General features: G+C 49.6%; 2 protein-coding genes and 1 long non-coding RNA gene across 3 annotated transcripts; 1 reads left to right on the top strand and 2 right to left on the bottom strand.

Annotated features, from left to right (window-relative positions):
• Positions 1-297: 297 nt before the first annotated feature.
• On the bottom strand, positions 298-6,474 carry MCIDAS (multiciliate differentiation and DNA synthesis associated cell cycle protein). Its single transcript, XM_006732626.2, has 7 exons — positions 6,358-6,474; positions 6,174-6,270; positions 5,901-5,992; positions 2,625-2,697; positions 1,843-2,066; positions 1,105-1,215; positions 298-854 (listed from the first exon to the last, which is right to left on the bottom strand). The coding sequence occupies exons 1-7, from the start codon at positions 6,472-6,474 to the stop codon at positions 414-416; spliced, it is 1,155 nt and encodes a 384-aa protein (XP_006732689.2). The 3' UTR covers positions 298-413.
• A 4,152-nt stretch (positions 6,475-10,626) lies between these two features.
• On the bottom strand, positions 10,627-13,466 carry CCNO (cyclin O). Its single transcript, XM_006732642.3, has 3 exons — positions 12,916-13,466; positions 12,107-12,292; positions 10,627-11,613 (listed from the first exon to the last, which is right to left on the bottom strand). The coding sequence occupies exons 1-3, from the start codon at positions 13,300-13,302 to the stop codon at positions 11,128-11,130; spliced, it is 1,059 nt and encodes a 352-aa protein (XP_006732705.1). The 5' UTR covers positions 13,303-13,466; the 3' UTR covers positions 10,627-11,127.
• A 228-nt stretch (positions 13,467-13,694) lies between these two features.
• LOC115940704 (uncharacterized) lies at positions 13,695-22,858 on the top strand. Its single transcript, XR_014146795.1, has 3 exons — positions 13,695-13,812; positions 16,390-16,498; positions 22,661-22,858. It is a non-coding gene; the product is annotated as an uncharacterized LOC115940704 (long non-coding RNA).
• Positions 22,859-22,865: the final 7 nt, after the last annotated feature.

Here is a 22,865-nt window from a genome sequence, read left to right as displayed (position 1 = left end):
AATTACTTCATCTCTTAGAGCCTCCTTTTCCTTCTTATAAAAGTAGGGCATTATATAATTATAAAACAGCTAAGTGATTTCTAAGTCCTTTCCAGTTCTAAAAGTACATAATTCAAAGCTGCTAAAAATACTTTTTAAAAATTGATTGAGATTTATATATGTGTTTACACACACACACACACACGCACACTGTGAAAGGGGAGGGAATATACAGTATTTTATACCAGGACTTTACAGTACATCATTATTGAGACGTTTCTGTTCCTGAAAAATAAGTTTCAGGGTAGCATTCGCCCAGCAGGGGGAGTTCTTCTGAGAGTCCAGGTTCAGGAAACAGTTCCAGCTACTCCCACTTAGCCTCCAGGCGCTTCAGTCCGGATACAAGGCAGTGTTTGGGGGCACCACATCCTAGCTCAACTGGGGACCCAGCGGAATTTGTACCCCCCGTTGGCTGTCCTAATGGTGAAGGCATTGCCCTGGGGGAAAGCGAGGGTGCGGATGGTGCTATGGCTGCGGATGGGGGTGCTGAAGGAGCCGCCCTCTTCCAGCTCACTGTGGCTCAAGTTCAGCGCGCTCCGGCTGCAGTCTGTGCGCAGCCCCCGGAAGGTGCCGTGCAGGTTCCCCGGCATGCCTGCCTTGCTCGCGGGCTCCGGCTGTAGCCGCAGCCGCTTGGGGTCGCGGCTCTGCAGCGCTTCATCGCAGCGCTCGGAAATCTCCCTCAGGATGGCGTCCACTTCCGCGCAATCCTGCCCGGTAGCACTGAACAACTCTTCCAGGCTCCTTTTGGCTGTCGCCTTGAGCAGGAAGGGCTCGGCTGTCGTTCCGCAATCCCGGGACTGTGTGATCATCAGCTTCTACAAAAGATGGGGAGGAGCGCCAAGCTGGGGTCGGCTGGGCTCACCCTGCGCTGGGCGCGCAAAGCAGACCCGGGCGCCTTTTCGAACTCCGCGGGCTTAGACGCGGGCTGCAAGGGGCTCAGCAAGCTCTCAGCAGCCACCGCCCTTCTCCCAACTCCGCTGGGTCCCAATACTGGGAACAGGGTGGGGGCTGCACAGGAACATTTCCGACGTCCCGCAGTGTCCCACAGGCCCGCACCCCACTTACATCCAGCACCGAGGCCAGGTGCCGGGTCCGACTGGCAAGTTCCTTCAGTTGAACGTTCCGCTCTTTGAGCGAGGCGATCTCCTCCTGTTTCTGGGTCAGCGTCACGTGCAGCTGCAGGAGGAGACCCAAATATTAAGAGGTAGGCCACCGTGGTCGGTCTCATCTGTATACTCTGCATGAATTATACCAGGATCCTAACATCTAATCTGGGACTGGGGACCCAAGGGCACTTGCACTGGTGAGAATTATAATCACTTTTGTTTAGTTGTCCTTTGTTTTTACAAAGCACTTAGACAAAATGTATCTCAATCTTCAGTGTAGCGTGGTGGTGAAGAGTACGGACTTGGGCAACAAGCAGATACAGGTTCTGCCTCTGAAGTTCAATCTTCCTGTACCTCAGTTTCCTAACCTGTAAAATGGGGTAGTAAGGGTATCTTGTTCAGTGGTTGTATTAGAAGAAAAAGTAAATTGATAAGCACAATACCAGGTGTATAGGAAGCCTTCAGTAAATATTGGTGTCCCTTTTAAAAATCTGGTCGGGCAGGATCATTCCCGCTTACTGAGGTTGGAAACTGAGGAGAGCCACTGGAGCAATGGTAGCTACGAGAAGCACCCGCTCGTGCACTGGTTCTGACCTACACTGGGGCACATTCCCGCTCCTGCAACCCCCATTTCCGCCCAGAGCTCCATAACCTGTCCCCAACCCAGGATTCCTGGCGGCCAGCCCGGTGCCCCTACTTGGTTATTCTCAACGAGCGCGTCCCCCAGTGCCCTCTGGTTCTGGTCGGCCACCTCCTTCCAGTACTGCTCCGGCGGGGGCACGTCCGGAGGGCGCGGCGGCGGTGACTGCAGGGCCCTTGGGTCCAGCGGCGGAGAGAGACAGGGCCCAAATGGCAATACGTCGCAAGGAGAGAAGGGGAAGTCTCCGCCGGCCAGAGGAGGCGACATCAAAGAGGATGAGTCTGAGGAAGAGTGGGAGCTAGGTTTGCAGCCTCAGACTCGTGCCCAGCTAGCTACAGGGACAAAACGCCACGCCGGGTGTATTATATGAAGACATTAAGTAAAGCACCCCTCACTCTGCAATCCCTACTTTTCCCAGGCCCTTTCTGATCTTCTTCATACACAGCAGGCGCTCCATATATGCCTGTTGAGTTGATCTGAATTCAGTCTCCACGGTGGCCAGGGCAAACCTGCCCGAAGTCCCCCAGGTCCGCCGTTCTGTACACTCCTGTCACCCAACATTTCCTTGACCACATCACAGCGTAGGGCTCCCTCTCCCAGAACTCACACCCGTAAACTGGGAAAGCGCTATAGATTTCAGCGATTCATCTTCTCCATTAGAAAGTGTGTTGTCTCATAAATATGAAAAAGCCTGACCCATTGACGAGTTACTGACGATGTTGACAGGTGCTGGGTTTACCACCTTCGCGACCACGAAATCAAAATCTGAACTAGTTTGATTTGCGGAGTGGGGGACACCCCCGCCTCCCTTTATTTAACTGCGAGGAGACTGCACTTGCCTGCAATGAGATCATCCACTGTGTCTCTGAAATCCTGCAGATCGAAGTCCGCTGCAGTTTGCAGAGAATGGTTCTGAAATAAACCAGGGTGTAAGAGAGTTACTGTCAGGTCCAGCAGGCCTGAAACACTTCCCAGACCGACAGTCGCCCTCCCGGGCTTGGCAGCGGGTGTGCACGCACTGTCGCTCGCAACCGAGCCTCATACCTGAAAATCAAAGCCCCATCCCAGGCTTGGAACCCAGCAGGCTTGCACTGCCATGGTGAGGAGCGGCACTCGAAGCAGGGACCGGGTCCCCGAGGGTCCTGAAGGGCGCCGAAACCGTGCGGGGTTGTGTTTGAGGCGGGAGTCCTTCGGCGCTCAGCGTAGTGGCCCCACGCCTGGCAGCCGGCAGTCCCCGCGCCGCCTCACTGGACCGCCACCAGCCAACCAGTTGCCGCCGTGAGGCCCGAGGCGTCCCTCCAGGGCCCGCGGAACCTCAGGCTCAACTTACCTCCGCCCCGCCGAGGAGCTGTGCCCTAAGATAAGGGGGCGGGTGTGCGTAAACTCCGACTTCCCTCCCAAGACCTGAGGCTCTATATCCCGCCGAGACTCAGTCACAGCTAAACCACCTTCTCCCCATACAAGAAGGGAAAAGGTAGGCTATGATGAGGGGGCAGGGATGCTATGGAAAGTGCTTCTGTTCGGCCTGCAGCAAGGGTGACCCCCATTGCTCTTCCGTTTCTCAACAAGTCGGAGTTTATTTTCTCCCTACAGTGTGATGCTCCTCCTACATCTTGAGCTGGACACTCTCCTGGGTTCCCGCAATGTGCCTGGGTGTGTGAGGCAGGAGACAGTAGGAGGCTGACAGCCCCTTCTTATTCCCTTAATTCGTGGACATTGAGAGTGGACAAAATTAGCTCTTTTACACAGAGTCCCTATGCTAATTCTCACCCAATGTAGGAAGCACACAGGACCCAGGAAGTGATTCCTCCCCCTTTGAAGAATCTGAAGCTCAGGGAAAGTGAATTGCCCAGTCATCCAACTCTGAAATGGAACGGGGCTCCTGTCCTAGAATGATGGTGACTATTTCAATCTTCTTTCCTCCATACCTCATCGCCTCTAGCATTGATCTCTTTTTTAAGAAAAGCCGGTCTTCCAATGAAGACAGCACTGGGGAAGAAGAAAGAAGTTTCTCAAGGCATATGGTGTGGGGGAATGCATCCAATATGCCCATTAGAAATATCTATTCTACTGATTCCACTATTGTTGATTGATTCCTTTGTGTTAATCATACTCATCTACCCGAAGCCCTTCTCTACTATTCAAATATTGCCGAAAAGAGGAACATACTCTGACCCTAACCTTGAAGAAAGTACAAGGATCAGCTTTCCTCAAGGAGGAGTGCTTCAATCTGGGAGGCCTCAAGCACCAGTTGGGAACTGAAGCTGTAAGGGTGAAAGGAGCTTAGAAAGGGCTGAGGCAAATCCTGAAGCACAAATTGTGTCCTGGTTGAAGGAGCCAGAAACCAGACTGGTTTTCCAAGGGCTGAAATGTCTTCCTCTTAGTAGAGATTTGGCCAAAACCCTTACCATGAGGAGCCTTGAGGCCAAGTCAGGAACTGGGGCCCAGGAAATGCTTCTTTGTATGCTATCCCAGGTCCTTGGCTCATTCTGGACCTCAAACAAACACTTCTGGAGTGTTTCTGCCCTGTGTTCACCTTACCCAGCAGGAAGGAGGCTAGGAAATTTGACCTGAGTGTGCAATGGCCAGGGTCTTTCCAGGGGCTCTTCCTCTAGAGGGTGTGTCTCCCTCTCTACCAGCTCTCTCTCCCCCAGGAAAAGTCCTGGACCTCTTGGGCCATCAGGCATGAGCTCTGTGCTTGAAACTTTGAATCCTACCTTCCCAATTAGATAAAAATCTGGCATTTTTCCAAACCACAATGGCAGCCAAAAAAAAAAAAAAAAAAAAGGCTAATACAGAACATGATGTGAAATTTAAGTTCCGAATACTTAAGCAAAAATTCAACAAGAGCCTGGTTGGTTTTCATGACTTGCAAAATAAACATGTTGGAGTTAAGATAGTGATTGGGCCTCTGGGTCAGTTGAAAGATGCTCAAGTATTGTCTTTCCTTATTTGAGCATCCAGATCTAAAAAGAAAAACAAAATGTCCTCTGCAGGGCAATGCCCACTCTCACCCCTTGCCTTACCACTCTCAGCTCTCTGTGGCTACCTACCCTGAGTCCATCTGGGCTCTAACCCAATTCTAGAGGCACTTAGGGGAAGCCTGGAAGGCTGTGTTCTACCACCAACCTCAGTTCTCAGAGGTGGTCATATCTTCTGGTGTTCAGTGCTGGACATTTCCCCCATGGAACCGGTGTCCCCAGGACCTGCTGCCAGGAAGCTGGAACTGGCACTCCTCCTGTAGGTTGCATCTAGCTAAGACCTCCTGTCCTTCTGGGCACTTCATGTCCCATCGATGAGCAAGGCAGGCTTCTGGCCTCCCACACACCAATGCTGGGAGGTTCCCTCATCAACTTGGGGAGTGTCAGCCGTGGCAAGTGTTAGAAGTGGGATGGGAGTAAGGAAATAAGTTTTTGAGGAAAAGAAAAAGTCAAATACCTCTTTGCCCCATGAGGGTAAGTGACATGAGCTTTTGGAGGGGGAGAAAATGACTTTTTTAAAGTGCCCCACTGCTGAAGAGCCATCTCTGCAGAGAGGAACGTTTGCTGTCGGATCTCTTCCAGAGTTCTTTGTCCTTCGTCCCTCTTCCCCTAAGTGTAAACTCTATTCGTCTTTCCCAGTCTTGATCGAGTAATTATCCGTCATTCTTCACACTCCTTAGATACCCAGGGAATGAAAATTGTTAGTGAATGGCCGGAAAGGGAATGTTGGGAGCACTGACAGGACATGTACCAGGTGCCCAGCGCTCCATTTTGTTCCCGCCTACTCGCCTGGGTCCTCAGTGCTCAATCTGCAGATTGCTTTGTCACAGCTCCAGGGAATAGATGGGGAGAACAGGGAACAGGAGACCCCGTACCTGGAGGCAAGTCCTCCAGGTGAGCCCCTCCGTCCCAAGTTGATCAGAACAGCTCTGAGAATGCGGCCGACGCAAAAGACTAGGCGGGAGGAAGAAGTTCCGATCCTCGGGGCTGAGATTCCGGCAAGTCTGCCCCCACTAGCTAAATCTGCCTGCGCTCCCGGCCTGAGATGAGCCTCTGTGGAAACCAGCCCTGGACTCCCGAGTCGGAATTTGGGCTGTCGGAGGCCGCCGGGCTTCAGGAGTTAAGGGGAGGTACCTGCGAGGCGGTCAAGTCACCACTAGGCGGCGCGTCGGACCCGAGTAGCGAGGAGCAGTCCGCGAGGTCCTGCAGGTCTATGGTGGTGAGCGCTGAGCGGGGAGAACCGGAGACACGCACGAGGCGGGCCCTGAGTCTCCCCGCCAGGGCTCGCCACTGGCATCCCCGCCAGGACATCCGAGCCCGGGGGAGAAATGTTCTTCTGAGCCGCGCGTGCCCTACCCACCCGGCGCGGGGAACCCGAGGGATCGCGCGGGAGCCAACCAGGCTCACCTGGCAGCGCAGCAGGCTCCGCGTCCGGGGGATCTTCGTACACCGACACTGGGCTGCTTCCGCTGCAACCAGGGAAGAACTTCCGCGGAGGGGCGAACTATCCGGACACAGAAACGGTGAGCATGGGTCAGCCCACGGGACCCGGAGCGTGCGGACCCTGCCCGGCACCGGCCCGCGGCCCCACCTTCCTCTCCAGCTTCCCGGGCTTGACGAAAGGCCGGCCCCGCAGCTCCAGCATCCGGTTGGGGCAGATGCTGTCGAAGGCTCGGCGTCCCGCCGCGGCGCCTCCGCACGACTGCATCCTGCCTCCCCGCCCGCTTCGGCCCAGGAACGCGGTGCTGGTTATTCGGCAGCGGCGGCGGTGGCCGCGGCTGCAATAGCGACCCACAGTCAGCGCTCCGCCGGGCGCCTACACAGGCAGGCGCGTGGCCGGGTTGGAGGCGAGGGGTGGCTGTAGAGGTGCGGAGGGAGGGCCAGTGGAGAGGGAAGACTGCCGCGCGGGAGGGGCGGCTCGCGCCTGAGCGCCGGAGGTGGCGCCTTCAGCCCCGGACAATCTGCGCGCGGGCGGAGGCGTTAAACCCAACCTGGCAACGCGGCTTCCCCCGGGAGCAGCGAGCGCGGGACCTGGGCCCGCGAGCGCCCTTTTGGTGAGCGTTGGCGCCGCCGCCTCCCGGCAGCGCCTCAGAAAGGGAGGGTGGACGAGCCCCCACTGGTCGCTAACACCGGGTACCGCCTTTCCGCTTTTGGACAGCAGGGATGGAAAAGTTAACGATTCTTATTTCATTTTCTTCCCACCCCAGCCATAAGGCACAAAATAAACGCGGAGTGACACTCGCCAAAGCCAGACTCCGGCATTTGACCGCCTTGTAGAATTTGGTGGGGATGTGGAATTCCCAAAACTACCCCCAGATTACAGAAGGCCCTTCCCCCAAGGCTGGGGGCGCACTTCTGGTCTTGACTCACGGACTTGCCCTTGGTTTCTCTTGGCCTGATGCCTAGAGCCGAGCCCCGTACGCTAACCCCGCACTTTCCCGGGCAGCGACGCCTGAGTGCAGCCTTTAAGAGAGAGTCAATTAAGAAAAAGCGACATCTACAAATTCTCCTCCCCGTTCGGAAAATGCCACACTGGACGGTCCCAAATCCCCTAAAACCCCAGTCGCTTTCTCCCACGAAAGCCTCATTTGGCCACCGCAGCATTTGGCCACCCTGTACACAGCTGGCCTTGCTCGCTCGGCGGAAGTCTCCGCTGCCCTTCCCAAGACCAAGGCCTTTCCCAAGAAGGGACATCTCTAAATCCCTGGGTGAGGGGATCACTCAGACCACTCTTAGATCTATCGAATTTGAACGGTCATCTGAAATTATCTTTGGAACCTCCTATTGGGCCCCATGTTTGTGTCTTATACCAAGTAATAGTAACGAAAATCCTCTCTTAAAGAGGCATGATCCCTTTTTATTTCTCCCTGTTATCTGGATTAATAAAGATACCTCTTAACAGTGTTGGAGATGGTTCTACAATAGTAGAGCTAGAATAGACTTAGAGACTTTTTGACCTATCTATAAATGCAGGGACCTGGTTGGGGTGAGGGCAGGCAGCTAGAATTGGTGTGGTATCGCTGATGGTGAGGGGCTCTGGCTTCAGGGTCAGAGTACCTGAGGATTGGAACCAGGCTCCACCAGATCCGTGAGCCCCAGATCTTTAGGAAAAGCATAACACTGGGGCACCTAGCTGGCTCCAGTTAGTGGAGCATGTGACTTGATCTCAGGGTTGTGAGTTTGAGCCTCACGTTGGATGTGGAGATTACTTTAAAAAAACTTTTTTAAAAAAGGAAAATCATAACACTGACTTCAATAGAGGTGCTATTGAAATGAGATTATGTAATGCAACTGGTGCTTGGTGTGGATAAGTTGATGTTTTTGATGTTGTTTTAAGGAGGCTTTTCAGCTGCTCCTCCAGCCTCCCACAACCTATTCTTGGCTTTGTTCTGATTCCTGAGTAGCCTAGTCACTAGCCAGTCCTCCATCCCTACCCATCTTCCCAGTCTGTAAGAGGAGGAGGGGAGCTCTTAGTTGAGTTTTGGGAAGATCTCTCACCTGAGACCATTCCTGATTTTACAGAATAGACTCATTTTTCCTCAGTGAGTTCCAAAGTATAGAAAAATAGGGGCATCGTACATAAAAATGTGGCAGAAAGAGCTGGAATAGCATGAATATATGACTCCTATGACTCACATAATATATGATTCTGCAACCAACTCACCCATATCCATCTTGGCTGAGTGATGGAGTAAATGCTGGTGAAAACAACTTCTCCCCAAAGTCACACTTCTGTAAAAGAGCCAGTGGCCCTACCCACCCTCAACAGTGGGTTTGAGGGCTCTAGATATTTGGGGACTTGGGTCAGAGGATACAACTTTTCCTTCTCCTTTTCATCATCACAGACCAGCTTCTTCTCAAACAGCTTTGGGATCACCACTTCCCTATCCCTGAGCCTAAGTCGAGAAAGTTCCTGGGGAGCTGAACATTAACATAAGGGGAGAGAAGGGATCTGAGGGGCTCAGAGGAAGTGGTCCTGTGCTGGAGAGTACCTGGAGGGTGCTTGGGAAGAGAAGTACAAGGAAGATGCTCTAAATTTGGTTTGAGTTTGCTTGCTTTTCATTTATGCAAATTTGTCATACATTTAAACTGATCCTAAAGATAGAACATGACTGAGTTTGTTCCCCCAAAACTTAAGGGTTTTTTAATCTTTTTTTTTTTTAAAGATTTATTTATTTTGACAGAGAGAGAGACAGCGAGAGAGGGAACACAAGCAGGGGGGGATGGAAGAGGGTGAAGCAGGCGTCCCGCCGAGCAGAGAGCCCAATGCGGGCTCGATCCCAGAACCCTGGGATCATGACCCAAGCCAAAGGCAGATGCTTAACGACTGAGCCACCCAGGCGCCCCAAGGGTTTTTTAATCTTACAGAAAACTTGAAAAGAGTGCAATGAATAACAGTAGGTTCACCTACAATAGCTAACATTTTTTTCCATATTTGCCTATTTCTTTCTCCAATTTTTTTTTCTGTGCTGCCACCAGTCTTCATTTCTTGAAAATTTGCTATATGCCAGGACTGTGTAGAGGGATTTGTATGGAACATCTCATGAAATCCATACCTCTGAGGCGCCTGGGTGGTGCAGTTGGTTAAGCATCCAGATGCTTGGTTTTGGCTGAGGTCATGAACTCAGGGTTGTGAGACAGAGCCCCGCATCAGGTTCTTCGCACTCAGTGCGGAGTCTGCTAAGAATTCTCTCCCTCTCTCTCTCCTCTCTCTCTAAAATAAATCTTAAAAATAAATCCATAACTCCATCCTACCAAATAGGTTATTGTTATTCCTAATTCTACAGAAGAGACTCCTGTGTAGAGATGAGACTTGCTCAAGCACTCCAGAGCCCACTTGTTTCATCACTATTTTATACTACCTCAGGATCTCATTTAGGCTTTACAACAGCACTATCAAGATTGTCAGGCTCAGAGAAGTGAAGACATTTGCTGGAGGTGACAGAACTGAGATTCCTCTGGGTCTACAACAGACTCACCACAGTGAGAATGAAGGTGATGAGACAGCTGTGGAGTTAACTCCAGCAAGCCTCAGTCTTTCTTTTTTTTTAAGATTTTATTTGACAGAAAGAGAGAACACAAGCAGGGGGAGTGGCAGGCAGAAGCAGAAACAGGCTCCCCAAGGAGCAGGGAGCCCGACGCGGGACTCAATCCCAGGACCCTGGGATCATGACCTGAGCTGAAGGCAGACGCTTAAGTAAGCTTAACCCACTGAGCCACCCAGGCACCCTCAGTCTCACTTCTGGACTCAGTTTTCTCACCTGTGTCACGACTGGAGGCAGGGACTGTGCTGGCTCTCCAAATATGTTCTCTATATTCTCTACTGAACGGAACACACTGAGTAGATAATTTGTCTCACACAAAACCCTCAGGAAGAGGGTTTTTTAAAAAGCACTTCCACAAACCTGTTAAGTGGGAGAAGTTGAGCGGTGTGGCTAAGGTTGTGGCTCTAGCCTCCGGATCACCTGCCTTCAAACCCTGATTGCTCTACTATTGCCTACCCTCTCTGTGGTCCAGGGCCCTTCTCTGAAAAATGGGATAATAGAGTTGTTGGAGGATTGAGACAATGAACGCTGACCACAGTGCCTGGTACATTTAAGCACCCAATGATGGCCATGATTACTATTCCATTGTTCTCCCGGGCTCACATGCAGCAGGTGTAAGACAAGTGAACTGTTGAACCAAGTCATTGCAGGGTAAATGGGCTCTATTTATCATGGCCACAACAGCCTGCAAAGCCTTCATTTCCAACATCTGTTAGTTGTCAGAGTAGGTCTTGCTTTGCCCTAGCTAGTGGGTATGTGTGGTTCCCAGAGCTTCCCAGCTGGGCATCCTCTGTGTTCCCACCCCTCTAGACAGCATAGACTGCTGTGGGTTCTATTCAGGTTCACATCCCACCTTCCCTTTGGACCTCTGGGAATGAGCAGTCCTCAGCCTCATAAGAGGGTCATGGGATACAGGTCTACAAGTGACCCTCTCAGCGACTGGCATCTCAAAGGACTAGTGTTCCCACATAGATATCCTACTTACAGAGTGGGAGCCAGGGAGGCAGGACCCCTCCGTCGTTACTACCTGTATTGCCCAGCTGCCCTCTCCTTCCCTCCCCGCAGACAACAGTAGCATCAGACAAACCAAAACTGATAGCCTGTTTATTGGGTAAAGCCTCGGGTCTCTCAGGTGCACTTAGCAAAATAAATAAACGAGGAGACGCTACTATCGTACACTATTTACAACCTGCAGGACGACCTCGGGACCAAGTGGGAGCCAGGAACCCCTCTTATGGGCCAAGACCGCACTCTTTCACAGCAATGGGAGAGGTCCAGCAGCCGGGCCGGGGTAGACAGGAAACCAAAGGTGTATTTCATTTCAATTTCGGCGACAGGCTGCACTTCTCGCGTATCTGGAAGGGCAGCATGTGAGTCAGGGAGGTCTCGTTTATGGCTACCAGTAGCTGCAGCTTGCCCAGGCAGTCCTGCAGTGCGGCCTCGGGGTGCCCGCCTAGGCTCAAGTCCACAGGGCGCGGGAGCTGTAGCATACGGTCGGCCAGCGCCAGGCAACAGATGGCCAGCAGGGAGGGAGTGTAGCTGGCGAAGGCATAGTCGGCCAGGCTCAGCTCCGCCAGCCCGCGCGCCAGGGCTTGAGCCTCCAGGGCTTCCGCGACCTTAGCCTGCCCGGCCTCCACACGCGCGTGCGTGAAATGCTCCAGGAAGAAGCTGATGGTTGGCGCGCCCAGGCTGAAGTGCAGTTTGTGCAGCACGATGCACTCGAGGTTGCAGAGTTGCTGCCGGGAGAAGGCACCGCAGCACAGGGCCAGGAGCTGCTTCACACGCGGCGGGTGCACCTCCACCTGCAACACAGGGGCGCTCAGCCCCCGCAGCGCGGCATCCAGGGCCAAGGCCCATCCCAGGGTCAAACCCGGGAGAAAACCAGGACTCCCCCCATCCCTTCCAGCGAGACAGCTGGGCCTTCGCCTCTCCGTTACTTCCACTTTAATCACCTGGGGTGTACTTCCAGCGCAGTTTCTCTAACTACTGTCCAGCTAAAAAAAGGTTTGAGAAATTTTAAATATTCCCCCCCCCCCGGAGTCTAGAATAAAAGGGCTACAAAGAGCTGTTGGGATTTACTTTTGGGACTGACTTCTGCCTATTTCTTTAGGGGCCGGGTGAAAGGACTGTTAGTAGGGAAGTGGGGGGAGCTATTGTGAAATTAAAGCTGTGGGATGTATATGTTTGCAAATGCATGGCAGAATGAATTCGGAGAGCCCAGCACTAAATCTTGTGCGCTGGAAAGCCTGGTGGTGGCCAGAGAGTGGCTGTCCCCCAGACCCCGCGTGGAGGTACCTGTTTGCAAGCGATGAGCAGGGACGTGACCCCAAGCAGCTGGAAGCAGTCTGCAGCCACAGGCGTGGTGGTAAGAAAGCGGTCCAGCGTGTTCACCGTCAGGCAGAGCGATTCGAAGGAGAGGTGGAACTGGCGGTGCACCGGGATCAGCCAGCTAAGCAGCTTACAGCGGGATTCCGCCGTGACCTGCGCGGAGGATCGTGGGAGGAGGACCCGTTGAGCCGCGGGCAAAGAGGGTCTGCAGAAGGAACCTACCAAGAAAACTCAGGGAGCCTCTCTGGAGGAAGGCACAAAAAGGAAAAACTTAAAAGCACTGGAAACTGGGAAACACTGGGACGGCGCTGCTGCGCAAAGAGCAATGGTCTGGCAAGGAGCCGGAACCCTTGGATTCGTACCTGGCCCCGCGCCGCGTGTGTATACACATTACCTTGTAATCCTCTTGTCAATTCAGTGAGGGGAGAGGGCCACCACTTTGCAGATGAAGAAATAAGCTCAGAATTGTTAAATCACTTGCCCGGGGTCGGGAGGAGTCCTGACTGGAACCTAGAAACTGTCTTCACTCCTCCGCCTTCTACCGTGCTCCCGCTAACCAGTATGGAGACTTCGGGCAGGTCACTTAAGCCATCTAGGCCCCACTTTTCTCCATTTGTAAAATGAGGCTGGTGGCCTGGCCCTCTAAAGCCCCTTCCCGCTCGGACCGCGAACCTCCGTGCCCCGGGGCGCGTCGGAGCGCAGACGGAGCAGAAGAGGAAAGAGCCCGAGAGAGAAAGAGGAGCGGGGGTGGGGACCTCGCTCTCCCAACGCCTCACTTGTGGCTGCCGCGCCAGCGACTCCCGCGGGTGGAACTGGCTCTCCCGCGCCTTGCGGAAGACATAGCAGCTCTGACCGTAGTCACGGAAGGTCTGTAGATCTAGCTGCACCAACTGCTGGGCAGGAGCGGGTAGGGGGCTGCAGCCTAGCGCCGCGGATGCTGCAGGACTGTCTGCCCCATCAGACCCGGAGCTGGGAGACTCGAACACGTCGCAAACACCGGAGTCTCCAGGTACCGGGCACGGGTTCAGTGGCTGCAGCGGCTGTTTCCTCCGGAGGCGTGGACGCCTGCTCTTCTTCACCGGGGCGCGGAGGTTCTGGTCGTTGTCCCGCTTCCCAGACCGGGCGGCGGGACTCACGAGACTGGTGGGGCAGGGGGTCACCATGGTGCAGCCTGGTGGCCGCCCTACGACTCCTCGCCTACGACAAACCGAAGGCGCGCTCCAGAGTACGAAGTAGGCTGCCCAGAGCCGCGGCGAAGCCCTAAGTACTCGGCGGGCGCCTTCCCCCTACCACACCCCCGGCTTCTCACTGGATGATTACTGAGCCGCACGAGGCCGCGCTTTCCCGGCCAAAGAACCGCTTGCGAGCAAGCTGCTGGCGGGGTGTAGCCTGCGCCGCCGGCAATGGAGAGGAGGAGCTACGCCCGGCTGAGCGCACCCGCCTTGCACTGCTGGTTCCGCGCGCGTCCCGCGTTACCCAGGTAACGGAGACGGGGTTGCGGCGAGAGCTGCGCGCGCGGCCGGGGGTGGGGCGGCGGCTCGCGGGAGTGAGCGCCGAGTCCCGCGGAGGGGCGGGACTGCTCCGGCGAAAAAAGCTTCTCGCGGCCGCCATCTCCGCGTCCTGGTCCAGATAGTCTCGAAGTGCGATCACCGTTCAGGCCGGCTATAATCCAGGTCGGTAATTTGGTAAAGATCAGTTTCCGACCTTTCAGGGCTCCAACGAGAATTCTGTCAGTACAGGAGTTTTCCTCGGTGACCCATACAAGCAATAATTCTAATTCGATTGCTTTTGTAATTTTTGTTTGAGGCAGGACCCTAGGATCCAGTATCCCTCCTAGCGCTGGTCTCGGGTAGCAGAGCCTCCACAGGTTCTTCTGCGCTGTGTATCTGGGAGCTAGTCCAGCCTCCCAGGCAGGCACTCGTGCGCGAAACAAAAGACTGCCCCGTGTCCCTCAGACAGCAGGTCTGAACTCCTGTAACCCTTGCTCCACACTTGCCCCACCAAACCAAGTAAACGGAGCGGTTTAAGGATATAACATGGTCGGAGCGTTGCATTGCTAGTTTGATCGAATTGCTCAATCGGCCTCTTCTGTTTTAGGTCATTAGCTTCTAATCCTCTGCCACGGGTGGCTCACCCTTCCTTGGTTATTTCCTGCTCTCCGTTTCTGCTCCTTCAGAAGTTCACAAAAGTAGAGCTGGAGCGGGGGCGCCCAGGTAGGAGAGACTGGGCTGGACGAGGCAGTTTCCTCAGGACACTGCTGGTTTAGAACCTAGCCTCCTGCACTGGTAGAAGCCGGCGGCCTAAGCCTGAGTGAGTCTTCCTAAGGGGCACAAGTAGTATCTAGTCAGCCTTACAGGGAGGTCTCAGTGGCAGGAAACCCTCAGCCTGATGAACTTTCCAGAGGCACTCCCAGAAGTGAGCTTGTTAGGTGTCCCAAGAGCAGGTTCAACCATTCCCACCTGATTTCAGAAGAAAGCTGACAAATTTATGTCCTCAAATTGAAATCCCTGTCCCCAGAACTTTTTGGGTGTGGGGTGTTGTCTCTTAGAGATGCAGGAAAGAGAAAAGAGATGGATTTGGAGTTCTGGTCAGTTTTATTCCTATTTCCCTGTAACTCTAAGCAAGGTCTTTAGTCTTTAGACCTAAATAGTTTCGTTTGTCACTTGAGAGATTAGCTAAGAACCACCTGTCTTTCAAGATACAGGTGCCAGGACTTGCTGTCTCCTCAAGCTATTGTTGGGGAACCATTATGGGGTGAGCAGTGAAATCTGTGGAGAGGGGTCAGCTGTCAGACTTTTTCCTTGAGAAGCTTTCTGGATGAGGAGGAAGGACCTAGGAATCCCGATTCTTCTCATCAGCCCAGATGGCTGTGCAGGCCAGTGAAAAGAGCACAAAGTCAACTCCCAGGGTCAGAATTGTCACTCCCATTTATTGGTCACCATGGGCTGGCTGTTTACCTTCTTGGAGTCTCTGTTCCTCATTTGTTAAAAGTGGTTATTAATACTTGCCTTGAGGACCAAGTGAAATATGTCAAAAGCTCAAAGTCCTTTTTAAATATAAAAGAGGGGGGTTACATTAAAGCCTCCGTTGGGAAGTCAATATTCTCACCCTGGAGATATTCTGAAAAAGCAGAAAGATCATTTTATCCACCAGTGGATGTGAGGCTAGTGTCTGTAGTTAGAGTTAACTCCCAACAGAGGGTGCCTGAGCTTTGTACTGATGGGTCTACACCTCGGTATTTGTGGTATGCCTGCCATGCCTGGTCCAAGACTGTGATCAAGGCTGCATGGGTCCTGGGGCTCCTGGCTGGCTTAGTCAGTGGTGCGTGAGACTCTTGATCCTGGGGGTTGTAAGTTCCAGCCCCAGGTGGGCTGTATAGCTTACTTAAAAAAAAAAAAAAACAACTTTTTTTTTTTTAAGATTTTATTTATTTGACAGACAGTGAGAGAGGGAACACAAGCAGGGGGAGTGGGAGAGGGAGAAGCAGCCTTCCTGCTGAGCAGAGAGCCTGATTCCAGGCTCCATCTCAGGACCCTGGGATCATGACCTGAGCTGAGGGCAGATGCTTAACTGACTGAGCCACCCAGGCTGCCACCCCCCTAAGAAAACCTTAAAGAAAAAAAAAAAAAGAAAAGGCTGCGTGGGTCTTTCCCTCATAGAGCTGACACTCTACTGGGGGAAGTGAAGAACCATGTGACACATTTTAAAAATGATTATGATAGAGGATCTCCTGACTAAAATACAGGATACCCAGTTAAACAACTGTCAGATAAATTTTAGCATGAGTATGTCTCAAATATTGCATGGGACATTGCAGTACCTTGTATGTACATTAAATGTTTAGACTTTACCTTAAGCCATTGAAGACTTACCAAATAGAATCTCTTTTGTTTTAAAAGATTATTCTGGCTGATGTGTGAAAAATGGATTGTAGGGGACAAGAATGGAGGCCATTTAGGTGCAGTATTTGTGGTATGAACAATACAGTGCAAGTTAAGGCCGTCTTATTTTCCCTATGAAGGGTCTTTAAAGTTAATTTCTCTTTTCTAATCTCTCTGGGACCTGGGTGCAGTGCCCCTTTAAGGCACTAGGTAAATCTAAGATACTTTAAAGGTGTAGAACCTAATTAAACCCAGGCATCTGTAATGAAAGCTGCTTAACCATGATTTGACCCTGCTTATTTTCAGGTGTGATTTTTGAAATCTGCAGGATGAATAATGGAACTGAAATTATCTTGTTTTTCTTTCCAGTTTGGCACTCAAGCTTCAGTCAAAAGCCCTCACCGTCACCCTGTCCCAACTCTTGGACTCTGATTGAGGTAGGAAGAATACATTTGCTAACAGTACCTTGTTTAGCAGAGTAAGTGCGTTGGACTTGGTACCTAGGAGTGGACAGCTTTGTTAGTACCTCAAATGATCCTTAAGCTCACTTTTGATTTTAAGTCACTAAAATTTATATCTGTCACTAAAAATTGTATTTACTTAAGACTATTTTCTATTAATTTATTTAAGTGCCCAGATTGAGAAGTATTTAAGGTAAAGTCTGACAGGTTTTTCTGGTATTTAGTAAAGAGCAGGAATTTTCTTTATTCTTTTTTTTCTTTTAAGGATTTTATTTATTTATTTGAGAGAGAGAGCGAGCGCATGAGTGGAGAGAAGGAGCGGCAGACTCCCTGCTGAGCAGGGAGCCTGATGCTGGGCTCCATCCCAGGACCCTGGGATCATGACCTGAGCTGAAGGCAGACACTTAACCGACTGAGGCACCCAGGCGCCCCAAGAGGAGGAATTTTCAACACAGTTTTTAATGCCAGACATTTGACTTGCACACCTAAATGTCCACTAGTATCAGCACCTGGGGGAAAGGCCATCTCTTGGTTACCTGCCTTTCTGCTGCTTTGCCACTTGCCAGTTCACCAAGAGCTCAGTGCACACACTCAAGTGCATTGCTGCTTCCCTCATGCACACATGTGCTTTTTCTCCCGACTCACACCCACCAGTGGCATTCTGCCTGGCACAGGTGGTACCATGGAGTGGTGATGAGCTTCCGCTCTGGAGTCACCTCCTGGATCCTCATCCCAGCTCTGCAGCACACAAGCTCTGCAAACTTGGGCAAGTTACTCAGTTTTTTTATTCCTCTGTTTCCCTAGCTGTTAAAAAAAAAATGGGGTGATAAGAGTCTCCTGTAAAACTGTGAGGATTAAATAAGGCACATAGTGTATGCATGAGTGCTCAGTATGAGTTAGCTGCTGCTCCAATTATGTTTTTCTCTAGCTAAGGTATGTGTCTTTCTGCTAACAAGTGTGGCTAAAATAGTACCTGCTCTAATTTTGCGGATCGACATACATATATGATCAGAATTGGACATTGAGAAGAAGTCAAAGAGTAGTAAGCACAGTAGCATTATGCCTGAGGCCAGTCCAGTCCCCAGCTCTTCTGAAATATGGGAGACTAAGTGACTTGTTTCAGTGAGCCTTGAAAGAATTTCTTCAAACCATGATGATAGCCTAATGCTCTCTTTGCTGCTTTCCCTTTAGATGGTAGAATTGCCCATGTAGATCAGGGGTGTCAGGAGGGAGCAGTTCTCATAATAATTCACTCAAAACAAAAATGCAAGCTAAAACTATCATGAGATATTATCTTGTACGTAATCTGATTGATAAAAGTTCATACTTTTGATAAGAGGATGCAGGGAAATAGGCCTCCTGTGTTTTTGGTGACAGTGTAAGTTGGTACAGCTGTTTTGGAAGATAATTTGGCAAGATTTATAAACATTTAAAATGAACATAATCTTTAACTCAGCATTTCTAATCCTGGATAATTATTCCGTATCAATGCAAATTTACTTTATAAAAAGGTATTTATCACAGTAGCCATATTAAAAGCAAAACATGGATTGTCTTCAAAAAAGGACATCTAAAACAGAATATTATGTGGCCACTAAAAAGAATGAGGCAGATGTTTATGGACTGATGTGGAAGGATTTTCAAAATACCGTGCTAAACAAAATAAAGCAAGGTGCAAAGCACTATGTCAAATATGTTGTCACTGTGTAAAAAAAAAAATACATACTACCTACATATATCCTTATATATGCATAGAATCTCCCTGGAAAGATAGGCAAGAAACTGGTAACACAGGTTGCCATTGGGAAGAAGATGTGGGAGACAGAAATAGAGAGGGAGGGACTTCCTATTGTACTTTCATTGACTTTTTGAATTTTGAACTCTATGTATGTGTTACCTCTTTTTAAAAATAGCATTTTTCATATGCAGAGGGTTGAAAGCTAGAAAACAAGGAACCCAGGTAAGTCCTGAAAAATGGTGATTGCTATTACATGTGGACATCAGATGGAGTGGTTGGAATAGGACAGGATCTGATCTGTTGTTTTGGAAGTTGGATTATATCAGTGAACAGAACAAAGGGCCCTGTCTTCGCAGAGCTTCTGTGGGGTGTGGCAGTGCAGGGAGAGAGAGAGGATAGAGGGACTGGGACGCTGGGAGTGCCGGAGGCAGGCTGCGTTATTTAATATGTTGGTCAGATAAAGCTCACAGGGAAGATTGGGGCAGAGAACTCGAGGAGGTGGGGGAGTTGGCCACATGGGCATCTGGGGGGAAAACATCCTAGCCAGAGAAAATAGCAGTGCAAAGGCCCTGAGGCATGAACAGGTCTGCCCTGTGGAGGAAGAGCAAGGAGGCCAGTGTGGCTGGAGTAGGAGTGAAAAGGAGAGCAGCTGATGACGTCAGAGAGGTAATGGAGCCAGATCACATAGGGCCTTGTTATTGCTAGCAGTCATATGTCGTAAGACTTCTTATGCTTTGTTACGGTGCACTTTTATTTATTGTAGCATTTAACCATCACCTCAACCATGTGAGATAGGCACAGTTATTGTCCCCATTTTACAAAATGAGAGAATCTTCAGCAAGGATAAGGAGCTTGCTTGAAAATACACAGCTAGTAAGTGGAAAACTAGGACTTAAACCCAAGGCTGTGATTCTAGTCTGGACATTCATCCCTATGCTGTTCTGTGTTTACTAAATGTTAAGAGAGAACCAAGAAAAGGCTTTGAGTCCACCCTTGGGCCACTGCTTAGAGAGGAGAGTAAAGCTGAGGGGATAGAGCTGGTTGAACTTTCTTAGAAAAACCTTGGAGGCTCTGTGGTGTAGTTTCGCAAGGCAGGCAGACTTCCCTGCCCCAAGTATGTGCCAGGAGGTACAAGCTGAGCTAGAATTGGGAGTGGGGAAAAGAAGTACGGCTTCGAGGCTAAAGGAAGTGTGAAGCCGTTTGGAGTGTGATGACCACAGACTATGTCTAATTTCTATGAACCAGCATCCCTTGGGAGATGATTACATGAGAAAGTGACAGTTTCTCACAGAGAGCACAAGTTTCAGTTGTCTGGAGAGGGCAAGTTCGGTTATCTGGTAGCCTTGCTGGGAGTGCAGAGAAGGTCTCAGAAAGCAGACGGGCCTGAAGAGTGAGGGAAACTGGTGGCTTTGTACTTAAGTAGTGACTGATAGGCTGTTCAAAAGTTCAGCTTTCCAGGCACTTGGGTGGCTCAGTCGGTTAAGCATCTGACTCTTGATTTTGGCTCAGGTCCTGATCTCCAGGTTGTGAGATGGAGCCCCGTGTCATGCTCCCCAGTCAGCGGGGAGTCTGCTTGGGTTTCTCTCACTCCCTCTGTCCCTCCCCTCCCCCTGTACTAGCTCGCTCTCTCAAATAAATCTTAAAAAAAAATAAGTTCAGCTTTCGTTCCACCCCCCGTTCTTGGTGTGAACATATATATCAAATGAAGTAGTAAATCTAAGACAAACCAGCAATGGAAGATTTCTAAAAAAGATCTCCTGTTACTAGACTATAACTGTACGGAGATAATGTAGTTGTCTGTCTCTGTTCTTCCACAGCCAAGTGCCTTCTGAGTGCTGGGCCTCACTCTAGGTTCGCAGCAGAGGGTAGGACACACAAGGCCCCTGCTTGCATAGAATGGGGAGGGGAGAGACTGAACACAAAACAGTAAACAAAATATAAACGTTTTCAGACCATACATAGTAAGTTCTGCACAGAGATTTGTGTGTGCAGGCCTAGAGTGTGGATGGACGGGTACTTTAAATTGGATGGTCAGGGATGCCCCTTTGAAGAGCTGTTCCCCTGTACTGCTTGTGTTCACAAGTGAAAATAAGTCTTTTTCTTTTATTGTTGTACAAATCCATTCCCTAAGCGGGATTTCTCATAATACTGCTTACGTTGATATATCATTGTTTGGGGAGCAGTATTTTCTGGTGGGGAGGGACTCCTACAAAGGTTTAGATTATAATAGTTAAATGCTCCTAAAGTAGTTTTCCTGAGGTGATTTGTGAAGAAGTGAGCGCGAGGTAGCCCCACTGTACACAGTGCATTTTTCCCAACCAAATGAAAGATAAATCTCCTACATCTCTGTGTTTGTTGTTGTTGCTTTTATTATTTTAAATGATGAGGCTGCAGCCTGCAGAAAGGTCTTCTTATGCCCCCGTGGGGCATCCTCTGTTATAATAACCTCAGGCTTCTCTGTTAAACAGGGGAGATCTACCCTGTCTTTTCTTTCTCTACCACACAGAAAACAAAGAGGGCAGCCATTAGTGTCTTCAGACTATGGTAAAATAACCCCGTCCCAAATGTAAAGCAAAGCTGGTCCTATTGAAAAACAACAAAGGGAAAAGCTGAAGGGCACAGTATGTAATGCACCTGCTTGAATGTCAAATCACAGGGTACGGATCAAAACAGAGCAGCTGTTGAGGGCTGCCTAGTCATATGTTTCGTAGAATTTATGAGAAAAGGCACCAAGGGCCTGCAGTTAACAAAAGCTCTTAGCAAGTAGCAGGGTAGGTTGCCCTGTTGAGAGGCAGGATCCACTCTCTAGGAGTGTTCAGCTATGTAGATTTGAAATGAATGGATGCTGTGGCTGGATTTTTTTTTTTTTCTTTCCATGTGGCAAGTCTGGATGGTAAAGTTGTATTCTTCAGGAACAATGTTTCCTGGTACTTGGGAGAGAGGGACAACTGTTCAGTTTTCCTCGGCATTATAACCCACATTTCTGTATTACTATTATATCTGCTGTTTCTCTTTCAGCTTGGAGGAATATATGTGTGAACCACTTAGGAAGCATCTGTTTTGTTCCAGACTTTGTGCTCTTCTGTATTCTAGATTGTAACATTAACTTTTAACTCAAAGACCAATTGCAGGTTTTATTTTCGGTGAAATGCACAAAACAATTTTAACAGGGAACTGTGAAAAATATTTTCACCAAAGTTAAACATTTAGAGAATGTGCCTGACTTACTTTGGTGATGTACAATCACTCTAAAATACGTAGTCCTTCTGGGAAGAGCAATGACAGTCGAATGCACCCCTTGTTCCAAAATAGCAATCAGAATACTCACTGTAAGAGTACATTTCATCAATCAGTGTTCATTCAGTGTCTACCCTGCGCCTAGCCCATTGACTTTTTCATCAGTGACATTTATTGTATATTCCTGATTAGAAAATTAATCCCAGTTTGTTCCAATAAAATTAGAAAAAAAATTTTTTTAAGATTTATTTATTTTTGAGAGATCAAGAGAGGGCGACAAGGGGAGGGACAGAGGAAGAGGGAGAGAGAGAGAATCCTCAAGCAGATTTCCCACTGAGTGCAGAGCCCGAGACACAGGTTTCTTTCTCAGGATCCTGAGATTGTGACCTGAGCAGAAATTAAGAGTCAGCTGCTTAACCGACTGAGCCACCCAGGAGCCCCCAAACAGAAATTTTTTATATTGAATAGAGAATTTTAGAGAATATTTTAGAGAAATAGAGAAAAAAAATTCCTGTTTTTAAATAGGAAACATTAACATTGTGGTATGTACTCTTTCAGTACCTATGTTTATATTTAAACACACAACATATATATACATATATATATGTATATATATACACATATATATAGCCAGGTGGGGAGGAGAGAGGGCACGCACAACCAAGCTGAATAAGACTTGCTTATAGTAACTTTCAGCAGACGGTGGTTTGAAGCAAATTAATAATTCCATTGTGCAATTAAATATACATTGTGCATGTGTATCCCCACCAGTCTCCAAATTCTGTCTTCTACATAGAAATTAAGTAGGTGATAAAAATAAATTATCCCCTCTCTGGCATTTTGGAAGAGTGCAGGCAGTTTGTCTTAGAATTCTTTATCTTAAAATGACTGGTTCTAAGTCAAAATCAGTACAACCTTTTGGTTTACCAAAGTGGGTTAGGAAAGAGAAAACATAGTGGATCAACATGCGCAGCCAGCCCTGATTCTTTCTGGCCTTCACTTCACACAGAGTCTGGGCACTGCACTTTGAGCCACAGCCACCTCACTCACCTTTTCTCTTTTGTTTTCTGGAGGCTAGGCTAAGCTCTTTTACAAGCAGCTTTTCTCAGTAACAGAGTGAAAAAGAATGTCCAAAGAACTGATATTTGAAAACTGGGAACACATGCTTTTACTAGGCCCTGATGCTTTATTTTATAAATTCTAGGCTAGAAGCAATGTCCACAATAGCCAAACTGTGGAAAGAGCCAAGATGTCCATTGACAGATGAATGGATAAAGAAGATGTGGTATATATATACAATGGAATATTATGCAGCCATCAAAAGGAATGAGATCTTGCCATTTGCAACGACGTGGATGGAACTGGAGGGTATTATGTTGAGTGAAATAAGTCAAACAGAGAAAGACATG

This window comes from Leptonychotes weddellii, chromosome 7 (genome assembly GCF_054177405.1).
Source record: "Leptonychotes weddellii isolate Sample4059 chromosome 7, ASM5417740v2, whole genome shotgun sequence".
Taxonomy (NCBI): domain Eukaryota; kingdom Metazoa; phylum Chordata; class Mammalia; order Carnivora; family Phocidae; genus Leptonychotes; species Leptonychotes weddellii.
This window is presented reverse-complemented; position numbering and strand designations above follow the sequence as displayed.

Excerpts from the sequence above, each read along its gene's own strand:
- MCIDAS (XM_006732626.2), bottom strand. The coding sequence starts at position 6,474 with ATGCAGTCGTGCGGAGGCGCCGCGGCGGGACGCCGAGCCTTCGACAGC. Across the intron at positions 5,993-6,173 it reads GGAGCCTGCTGCGCTGCCAG|CGCTCACCACCATAGACCTG; the intron begins GTGAGCCTGGTT and ends CTCCCCGCTCAG. Across the intron at positions 855-1,104 it reads ACCTGGCCTCGGTGCTGGAT|AAGCTGATGATCACACAGTC; the intron begins GTAAGTGGGGTG and ends CATCTTTTGTAG.
- CCNO (XM_006732642.3), bottom strand. The coding sequence starts at position 13,302 with ATGGTGACCCCCTGCCCCACCAGTCTCGTGAGTCCCGCCGCCCGGTCT. Across the intron at positions 12,293-12,915 it reads CGCTGGCGCGGCAGCCACAA|GTCACGGCGGAATCCCGCTG; the intron begins GTGAGGCGTTGG and ends TCCTCCGCGCAG. Across the intron at positions 11,614-12,106 it reads TGCTCATCGCTTGCAAACAG|GTGGAGGTGCACCCGCCGCG; the intron begins GTACCTCCACGC and ends CCTGTGTTGCAG.